Here is a 10641-nt window from a genome sequence, read left to right on the forward strand (position 1 = left end):
ATCATGCCCAATTAGCCAGCGGAGCAGCTGTGGCTGTGATCCATCACAGCTGAGAGGGTACTGCATCCACTCAGCGATTCAGCGCAGCCCAGTTAACCCCGTTAACCAGTTTACAGACATTAGCAGGAGAGGAAGACATGGTGGAGCCGCTACATCACCATGATGTGCATGTACTATTTAGTTCTACTTATTTTGAGGGAGACTTCGGACAGCGAGTAGTATTTGATTACATTTTAGCGTGATCATGGGATGATACAGGCAGCGATCAGAGGATACCTTCAATGAGACAATAAGGGTACAAGTTTCAAGTCGGGAAACTTTCCCATGGTGGGCAGTAACAACAATGGAATCAAGGGTGATAGGGGAAGGGCCATCAAGGAGAGTTTACAATTGGCCATGGTCAGCAGTGGTGGGAGAGTCCGAGTTAATTTGCAATATGGGTGAAGCCCTTAAAGCACTTAAAGCAGTCTACACAACAGAGAAGTCTGTAGATTAGCCTCAGTATCGGTGGCTTTGTGGCTACAGTGGAAATGCAGAATGCTAATCATCTTCCCTGAGAGAGAGGAATATATCTAGGTCTAGGAGGATTTATGCAAAATTATTTTTCAATTGATAATTGTATATGATAGTTATGATTGATATTTCCATGACAGTTATTCACTAGTTATTGATCAAAGACCACTAACGGGGAATTCAGATCCATAATTAAGGAGCCCGGCCTATGTAACGGCCTGAACAGGAATCAAACCACAACCTTTCTGAGTGGACCTGCCAATGTCCTGCTCAGGACAAGCTGAGTTCTAGGACTTCTTAAGGACCTGTCAATCACAAGATACACACTACCCTTTGGTGGCTCTGTTGTGGTTGTATCACTAACCACCTCAGAAATTATTTACTGTGCATGAGCATTATGCAACCAGATTTGCCAATAAGCACTTTGTACCCTCTGTCATAATTAGCATGGACGATTAACACGCAAGTCTGTGTGTGTGTGTGTGTGTGTGTGTGTGTGTGTGTGTGTGTGTGTGTGTGTGTGTGTGTGTGTGTGTGTGTGTGTGTGTGTGTGTGTGTGTGTGTGTGTGTGTGTGTGTGTGTGTGTGAGTGTGTGTGTGTGTGTGTGTCCATTAAGTGCATACTTGGTCACCCCTGAGACTTTGAATAGACCTATATTGTAGATCCATTCAGTCCCGCCCCCTGTAGCTCCTACCGAGCCTTTCTATTGGCTACTACTATACGAACGTCTCCACATGGTGCTTCCCAGTCCTGGTGAAAATTGTCAACATAAGACACGGGTTGCATAAATAGGCTGAGGTTCATCGGTTCGTCACATAGTCCTGCCAGTTAATGAAGTATCTCGAAAACAAATAGAGACAATGAAGTTCGTGAGATTCATCATGAAAAACGCGGCGTTGGCCAGCGTGCCGAAACACATCGACCACTTCTCTAAATTCTCGCCTTCTCCACTTTCCATGAAACAGTTTATGGATTTTGGTAAGTAAGCCTGCAGTTTGTTTGATGTTTGAAGTCAACCATGTAACAACATGTACGGTAACGGTGGTCCTCGGCGGACACTGAGATGGGTACATTTTGAGAAACACGTCGCAATACAACACAGGCATCCATCTCGTGATGAGGAGAATGCACCCTCTCGGCGTTGTACTGCTAGAATAGTAATAGTTATATATTTAAGTGTTCATCTATATCTATATATATAAAACATCTATATCCATCCATGTCACCGCGTCCGGGTGTTGCGTCAGATGCAGGAATGGGCGCCCTGCGGTGAACCCGCACCCCGTCCCGTAACCCGCACCCCGTCCTGTTACTGCACGTCATTAGTTGTTCATTACTACATCGTGAATGGATTGCGGACGTACACAGAAAACGAGAATATAGGCTTAATAAGGCATATAATGATGCTTATTATGTAACAATGAATGTATTGGGGGTTTCAGGTTCCATCAATGCCTGTGAGAAGACGTCGTTCGTCTTCTTGCGACAGGAGCTTCCAGTCAGACTCTCCAACATCATGAAGGAGATCAACCTTCTGCCGGATAAACTGCTCACCACTCCGTCTGTGCAGACTGTGCAGGGATGGTACGGTCAGAGCTCTAGTCTATACCTTATGGGGACTTTTAATGTGAAATCCGCCGGACAAATACGCAGAGCAGGGAGACAAACACACGCATGCTGTCTGTCTGCAGTCACACGAACAGAAATCTATTGCGTTCAGCCAAGTCAGACCAAGGCACATGTCCTAGTCTAGCTATGACTAGGGAGGGAAAGAGAGAGAGAGAGAGAGAGAGAGAGAGAGAGAGAGAGAGAGAGAGAGAGAGAGAGAGAGAGAGAGAGAGAGAGAGAGAGAGAGCTAGGTAAAGGTAGATAGACTGAGAGAGAGACCTTTTACCATCCGTTGTTTAATAAGAGCCCTACTCAAATATAACCGCAGAGAGAGAGAGAGAGAGCGAGAGAGGGACACACACTTCATACTGCTTCATGTTGTTCATGTCCAAACTGTAAGGTGTGGCCCACACTTCTAATCCTGACCTTCGACCAATTTGGAAGTTGTTCTGAATGCCTGTTGATATGAATGCTCTGGCCAGACCCCACCAGACGGGGGAGGGGCCGTCGGGTTGTTGTGAACTATGTCCCAGTTTCCATCCCAGTCATGTGACCTGTGTGTTTATTACCAGACTCCTCCCTTTTTCCTCTCCCAACTTTCTCTTGAGACACACCCCTTTTCATGAATTAGCAAACGACAGTTGTTTGTGATCAGAGATAATACGCTTATAACCTGTGTGTAACCGTTTGTGTGATTCTGTTCCAGGTACATCCAGAGTTTGATGGATATTCTGGAGTTCCTAGACACAAATCCTGATGACCACAGAACGTTGGGAAAGTAGGTGTCTGGTCATCGATTTACATCAATCATATTCCATCCATTACAATGACCGTGTCTATAAGGCAATACAATCAATGTAAGGTTTTTATTAAAGTCCAACCCAAGGATCTAGACATTGAACATGATCTTCATCTGAAATGAATGATAACAAAGAATATCAATACAATTCTAGTTGTTTCATTCAGTTTAAATTATTATGTGTAATATTATTAATGTCGGATGACATTTTGCTCGGGCAGCTTTGCGGACGCCCTGGTGACGATCCGTAACAGGCACAACGACGTGGTCCCCACCATGGCCCAGGGGGTCCTCGAATACAAGGAGGCCTTCTCCCAGGACCCGGTCACCAACCAGAACATCCAGTACTTCCTGGACCGCTTCTACATGAGCCGCATCTCCATCCGCATGCTGATCAACCAGCACAGTGAGTAGCATGCTGCGCTAGCACAGGGAGTAGCATTCTAGCACAGGGAGTAGCATGCTAGCACAGGAAGTAGCATGCTAGCACAGGGAGTAGCATGTAGCGCTAGCACAGTGAGTAGCATGCAGCGCTAGCACAGGGAGTAGCATGGTAGCACAGGGAGTAGCATGCAGTGCCAGCACAGTGAGTAACATGCTAGCACATTGAGTAGCATGCAGCGCTAGCACAGGGAGTAGTGTGGTAGCACAGGGAGTAGCATGCTAGCACAGGGAGTAGCATGCAGTGCGCTTGCACAGGAGAGTTAGCATGGAGTGCAGTTAATGTACATGACAGAGTAGCATGATGTTTATGATTTCTATGATTTTCTTGCTTTTCATGTCCACCTCCGTCCCTTCTTCCTGTGCAGGTCTGATCTTCGACGGGGCCACCAACCCCGTTCACCCCAACACCATCGGCTGCATCGACCCCCACTGTGCGGTGGCTGAGGTCATCCAAGGTGAGTGAGCAGTCCCGGGTTTATGGGTCAGGACTTTGGGTACCTTTCCCCCGAACCACGATTTCAGTGGAGGGTGGTTCTCAGAAGGAGGTCAGATCTGAAGGCCTTCTCTGCTGTATAACTACAAACACTCTGTACCAGTTCAGACATGAGATAACGAACAGCTATGTCCTCAGTCAAGTGTTCCGAGAATCCCTCCTCTCAGGATGGGAAGACGTGATGGGAAAGGCCTTAAGCTCTGTGTGGAGGTGGTTGATGAACGCAGTTTTCCTGAGGATGTGATGATCAGACCCGTTTGGTCCTTTACTCAGATGCCTACCAGAGTGCCAAGATGCTGTGTGAGCGGTACTACCTCAGCTCTCCGGACCTGTTTGTGCAAGAAGTCAATAGTAAGAGACCATACTGCACCACTTCACTTAAAACTTCTTTGTATCCTCAATATTTTATTAAATCCTTCCTTACATGACCAGATAAACAAGCCAAATACAAAAGTTATCTTCATGACAAACTAGCAAAGATCCAAATGTCTTGTGGTGGAGAGAGGTTCAGTGATAAAACTAGCAGTGTGGTGGTGTGTGTCTAGAGCTGGGATCCCTCTCAGAGTACCAGTGTGGTGGTGGTGCTCCCTCCTCCCTCCTCCCTAAAGTACGTCTTCTCTGTTCTGTCCCTTCAGGTAATAAGAAGAATGAGTCGGTCCACATGGAATACGTGCCTTCTCATCTCTATCACATGCTGTTTGAGCTCTTCAAGGTAAATCCCAGACTCCTCCATATCATTAGCCTCATAGCATAAATGATATTGTTGGCCTCATAGCATAATTGATATTGTTAGCCTCGTAGCATAATTGCCTCATATTTTGGCCAAATTGCGATATCCATCCTAACTCTACTCTCCTAACTCTGCTGATTCACTGTGTCTCATTGGCTATATCCTTAGACAATCAGAGTGCTTCTTATCATGATCTGAGTCATCTATTAGACTCAGGCATTTTCTATGCTAAGTACAAGATGGACCTTCAAATATGACTTAGGCAATTATGCTATGAGGCTACCAATATGTGTGTGGGTGATGATGGTCTCTGATGTTGATGTGGTGACGCTGCCCCTGCTCTGCAGAATGCCATGAGAGCCACGATAGAGCACCACGAGGGAAAGAGCTTCCTGCCACCCATCGAGGTGATGGTGTCTCTTGGGGGAGAGGACATGTCCATTAAGGTAGGTCACAAGGTGATCTCTGCATGGTTGGGAGGAGAACCACTACTGAATATGACATTTATTTTGCATTTGCGTATATTGGAAAACATGCGTTATTTCACATTATCCAAATCCACCTCTGAAAATCCTCTTAACCAGATGGAGGGAGGGAGGGAGGGAGAGAGAGAGAGAGAGAGAGAGAGGGAGAGGAACCATTGAACCATTGAACCAGGAACCATTGGTTCATGTTTGGTGGGCCTGGAAAAGGCAGATAAAATGATATTCTCGAGCTGTGTTCGAAATCGTTCCCTATTCACTCACTCACTATTCCCTATATAGTGTTTATGATATAGTGGACTATATACATCATTTGCGTCAGTAAATGCGCCCGCATTGCATTGTGGTATACGGGAGTAACATGTAGGAAACATTGTATGTTATTGTCCACTATATAGTGACTGAAATTAACCACTGAGAATTCGAACACCACTACAAAATGGCGAGCACCCTATATAGTGCACTATATCCGTGATAGGGAACGATTTTGAAACACAGCTTCGGTCTGAATGACTCATGAGCCAAATCAGGATGGCTCTGTTCTTTGGTGTGCTATTCCTTGGAATGCCGTGAGCAGGCACACGTCAATTCTTGGTGCCAACAGAAATAAAAAGAGACACACAGACAAAAAATATTGGTTATTGTTTTGAGACAGTGCCATCAAGACCACATGTCATTTGTGTAGATGGTAAACATCCAACGCAATGAATGATTTAGAATAAGGAGATGTTGAGCAGACAAACAGTTCAGCACAAAGCTCAGCTAAAGAAGAAAAGGGAATTAAGAACTAAACTGACTATTAACTACGTATATCACGTACATCAACCTACATTTACATACATAACATCATTTACGTAAACATTGTTCCTCTACCCTGTAAGCCTACTTGTCCCCTCGTATTATGAATGACCGTTGAAGTTGTACTATGAAGGCTGGGCTGCTGAGCTCCAGGACTGATAAGTAGTAGTGCGTGCGCCACGTGTGTTCAGCTGTGTTTCTGTAACCTGAGCAACGACGACATGGAACGGGGAAGAGTTCACGTGTTGCACGTACAAAACAGACCCATAAAACCTGAGCGCTGTGCGCGTCACTGTTACACAATGTCTCGCTTGTTTTGACATGTTCTCTTCCTCTCTCCCTCTCTCCCTACCTCCCCCTTTGCTTTTTCTTTCTCCCTCTCCCTCCCTCGCCCTCACTCTCTACCTCTCCCTACCCCCCCACCTGCTTTCTCTCCCTCTCCCTACCGCCCCCCTCATGTTCTCCCTCTCCCTCCCTCCCCCTCTCCCCCCCTCTCTCTCTCCCCCCCTCTCCCCTCCCTCCCCCTCTCTCCCCCTCTCCCCTCTCTCCCCCTCTCTCCCTCTTTCTCCTGCCCCCTCTCTCCCCCTCTCTCTCTCTCCCTCCCCCTCTCCCTCCCACCAGGTCTGTGACCGGGGGGGCGGAGTCCCATTCCGTAAGATTGACAAGCTGTTCAGCTACATGTACTCCACGGCCCCCTCCCCCCAACTGGACGACCACACCCGGGCGCCGCTGGTGAGCAGAGTGACTGTTGGCACAGAGCGACTGTTGGCACAGACCGCTGCGTCACACTGAGCTCTGAGCACAGTCTGATGTCAGCTTATTTATCTCTCCCGGTCATGTAACTCATGTAACTGCGTGCTAGTACACAGCGTTCTGTGTGACCGGGCAGGTGTCAGCGAGCGGACAAACAAACGAACAAACGCTGTTGGGGCGTTTTTTAAGTGCAGTTTGAAGACACTTTTGGGAGAAAACACTTTTTTTAAAGGCAGCTCCCATCCCATTTGTTAAAGGTGACATATTCTACCACCAGGTGTGAGGGTGATTAGCCATTATGAGCCGTTTGGAAGATCTGCCTCTTCTGACATCACAAGTGGGCGTGTCCACCTAGATGTGTGCTGGATAGATCCGTCTACCAGCCTACCCAGTGTAGCAAACGTTGCTCATCTATCCATCATACATCTAGGTGGACACGCCCACTTGTGATGTCAGAAGAGGCAGATTTTAAAAGCGGCTTGTAACGGCTAATCACACTCACACCTGGTGGTATAATATGTCACCTTTTAACGAAAAAGTTTTGAAGGTGTAAAGATTAAAACCTATTCCCGCCATCAATCAACACAAGCCAATTTGGCTTGTAGTCAAATCGGCGTAATTTGAACAAAAGTGATGAGAAAGAAAGAAAATGCTCCCCAAAACCAAATGGTCCCTAGATTAGCTTCAGACTGCACCTCTGCGGAGCTGAGCAGAAACCATCTGTCAGGCCGTTCTCTCCTTCATCCCACCTGGGCTCAGAACACACACACCTCGTGTCTCCATAATGAACAAACCGAGCAGAATGAGCTCAAACCAATAAACCAGCATCCTGGCAGAACCCTGACGCTCTCTCCCTGTGCAGGCTGGCTTTGGCTACGGCCTCCCCATCTCCCGCCTCTACGCCAAGTACTTCCAGGGAGACCTGCAGCTCTATTCCATGGAGGGCCACGGCACAGACGCCGTCATCTACCTGAAGGTGAGCTGGGTGCTGAGATCCAATGGGACAGGGAGGCTAGGTTTCAGTTTGTCACATGTGTGAGGATGAATACAGTGAGGTGGGCCAGATGCCTGCGCCCACTACACCACCCTCATTCACATTTACATTCAGGGCGTTTAGCAGACTCTTTATCCAAAGCGACTTACAGAAAGTCCATCTGTCAGAAGAACAGAAACAACAATGTGTAAGAAGAAAAAAAAGGTCATGATCACTTTGCTAGGTTGGTTCAATGCTGTTTTCACTGTATCTTTTTACTTCACCATCCTTACTGTCGGTACAGTGAGGATGTTCATAGAACCAAGTGCCAAGCACTAACCATCACTAGGTTAACCCATTCCCTGTATGCAACAAAGATTGCTAGGATAAGATGCTACACGATGTTATTGTGTGCTAAGTACTATTTTTAAGTGCCAGGACGTACAACATACAATAAGTGCGTAAGAGGGGTGTGTGGGGGGGGGGGCGGGGGGGGGAGGCTATTCAGTGTATAGGTGAAAAAAGTGAGTCTTGAGTCCTCTCTCACCACCTCCTCTCCTCCTGCACCGCAGGCGCTGTCCACAGACTCGGTGGAGAGGCTCCCAGTCTACAACAAGACGGCCCTGAGGAACTACAAGGTGAGCCAGGAGGCGGACGACTGGTGCGTTCCCAGTAAGGAGCCCCTGGATATGCTCAAGTACAAGATGGACAAGTGAGGCCCCCCCACCCATCCTCTCCGCCCCCGGCCGGCGTGCGGCTCCACCTCCGTGACATTTGCCGGCCCCTCGGCCAACTTGAGGGCCAGCAGCCCAGTGTTCTGTTTCTACTGGTTTCTAGGGAGAAGCATGCCCGTTCCCAGTTTGATGTGCAGTGCCGTTCGGTGCTTCCGGAGATCTAAATGAAGACCAAAGACTTGTGTTGAAACAAAGGAACAGAAGGAGTCCCTGTTTTTAAGGGAACCCCTTTGACCTCATCAGACTGGGTTTTTTTATTTTTGAACGTGCATGAGTAAGTCACCATGGCTGGCTGAAGAGCTCCGTGATTGGTTGAGCCTTAATTGATCGGGAATGGACCGATGATGACACAATGTAAAGACTAAGTCTCTACTAAGTACTAAGTATTTTATTTCAAGATATCTCTTGAAATGACATTCACTGATCTCATGTGATGGTGATTTAGACCGGGACGCAAGCAGTTGTGTGCAGCACAATTTAAAAAATGCGCTATTAACACTCATTATGAGGATATTAGGAATACTTGAAAATATGAACCCAGCCTTTTTAAATGTTCAGAAGCTCTTTCAAGTGTGATAGCTTGAAACTTTGGAAATTGAACAACAACAACTAAACATAACACTTCTAACAATTTGTGGTCAGTCGAGTTTAAATCTTATCCGGCAGAGTTCTGCTACCTGATCGCTGTTCAGCCCATGAACCTCAGCTCACTGTAATGACCTGGTGAATCTTTACCTTAAAGAGTACTCTGTCCCCTGCTGAACTCTTTAGACCAGAATCAACTATTAACTCAAAGCCTCTGGTAACTAGTTCCAAGCATAGAGATACACTACATAGAAGATTACATTGTTAGAACTACAGCTTTTAGACACCGAAGTCTACGGCGCTGTACTTGTTCCATGTTCAACCAAATTGACCAAAGCTATATGTGGGCCTTTATGTAGCAAAGTGTCTTTCTTTGGAAGATTCTAGTTCTAGCTCACTCTGCCACAAAGTCACAATATTTTACAGTTGCATTAATAGCTAAACAATTTGCAAAACAAAGTTCCATTTAATAAAACGGTTCCGGTGCAGAATAGCTCGCGGTGATATTCTTGTGCGCTACATTTGTAATACTGACCAACCAGAAGAAGGAAGATAAATAAGGGGGAGTTTCTGCTTCTCTGACTGCGTATTGAAACGTGTAGTGAAGGAAGGGGCGGGGCTGGAGTCGCACACTGCAACTGTGGATCCCCAGGGGATGAATGTACATCGGGTTTAGCATTACAGCGGTTTATAACATCTGATCCTGTGTAATAATGAAAAACAGCAGCAAAGGTGAAAAAATTATAAAAACATGAAAAGTTATATAAGCGGGGGGGCCCACTGTGTCTAAATAGGACAGCCTGTGCCCTGGTTCCTCTGCCCAGCCATACAGAGCTAGAGGGCAGTGGGGCAGAGAATAGACCAGCAGTGGTTCCCCTGGGTCCGGTTTCAGGGTTATAGGAGCTGGGCCAGTCCTGAGCCTAAAGACCACGTCTCTCTCTTCCCCCCCCCCCCCTCTCCCTCAACATGTGTAGATCAAGTGTTGATCTGTGGTGAATGTTTCCACTGCTTTGGACGTCTAACCTTGTGTCCTCGTGTGCCTCACAGCACACAGAAGATGGCTTGCCTTATGTGATGTTAAAAAAGGATTGAAATGTGTTAGAACTTTTCCTGTCACAACATGAATGTTTCTGTTCATATTTATGATTCACCCGTGTTCAGGGTGTCCCAGTGTAATGTACATATGTTTTTGTTTTTTTTGGTGTGTGTACGATGATGAGGGAACAATATGCAACATGAGGGTACCTTCAGTACCTTCAGTGCCAAATGCCCATTCTGAGGATGGGCTGACGAGACGAGGTGTGTGTGTGTGTGTGTGTGTGTGTGTGTGTGTGTGTGTGTGTGTGTGTGTGTGTGTGTGTGTGTGTGTGTGTGTGTGTGTGTGTGTGTGTGTGTGTGTGTGTGTGTGTGTGTGTGTGTGTGTGTGTGTGTGTAAAAGAGAGAGAGTAAGAGGGTAAGAGTAAGAGGAAAAATAGAGGGGAAAGAGTTATAGAAGGTTGTATATTCATGAATACAGTATCCAGTATGTGTCCACCTCCTCTTTTAGGAGTCAATGATCAAAGGTGTATACATTGAGATGATATCATGTGCTGCTTCAGTGATCCAACGTTGTGTTTATCTGCTTTTGAAGATACCGGAGATCACAATGAATTTCCGTTTATGTCCTCTGACCCCTGATGGTATAAATGAGTGTAAACATCCACCTGTATGGTGGGCAAAAGGTATTTAA

The 10641-nt window shown here is 46.6% G+C and overlaps 1 protein-coding gene across 1 annotated transcript; it reads left to right on the forward strand.

Annotated features, from left to right (window-relative positions):
* The first annotated feature begins 1312 nt into the window (after nucleotides 1-1312).
* Nucleotides 1313-10641, forward strand: pdk2a (pyruvate dehydrogenase kinase 2a). Its single transcript, XM_084474843.1, has 11 exons — nucleotides 1313-1491; nucleotides 1956-2097; nucleotides 2828-2899; nucleotides 3142-3326; nucleotides 3730-3819; nucleotides 4131-4208; nucleotides 4493-4569; nucleotides 4935-5033; nucleotides 6489-6599; nucleotides 7483-7596; nucleotides 8166-10641. Exons 1-11 carry the CDS (start codon nucleotides 1374-1376, stop codon nucleotides 8307-8309), a joined length of 1230 nt encoding a protein of 409 aa, XP_084330969.1. The 5' UTR covers nucleotides 1313-1373; the 3' UTR covers nucleotides 8310-10641.

Source organism: Micromesistius poutassou (assembly GCF_964030765.1).
Source record: "Micromesistius poutassou genome assembly, chromosome: 11".
NCBI classification, from domain to species: domain Eukaryota; kingdom Metazoa; phylum Chordata; class Actinopteri; order Gadiformes; family Gadidae; genus Micromesistius; species Micromesistius poutassou.

Excerpts from the sequence above, each read along its gene's own strand:
- pdk2a (XM_084474843.1), top strand. The coding sequence starts at position 1,374 with ATGAAGTTCGTGAGATTCATCATGAAAAACGCGGCGTTGGCCAGCGTG. Across the intron at positions 3,327-3,729 it reads CATGCTGATCAACCAGCACA|GTCTGATCTTCGACGGGGCC; the intron begins GTGAGTAGCATG and ends CTTCCTGTGCAG. Across the intron at positions 6,600-7,482 it reads ACCACACCCGGGCGCCGCTG|GCTGGCTTTGGCTACGGCCT; the intron begins GTGAGCAGAGTG and ends CTCCCTGTGCAG.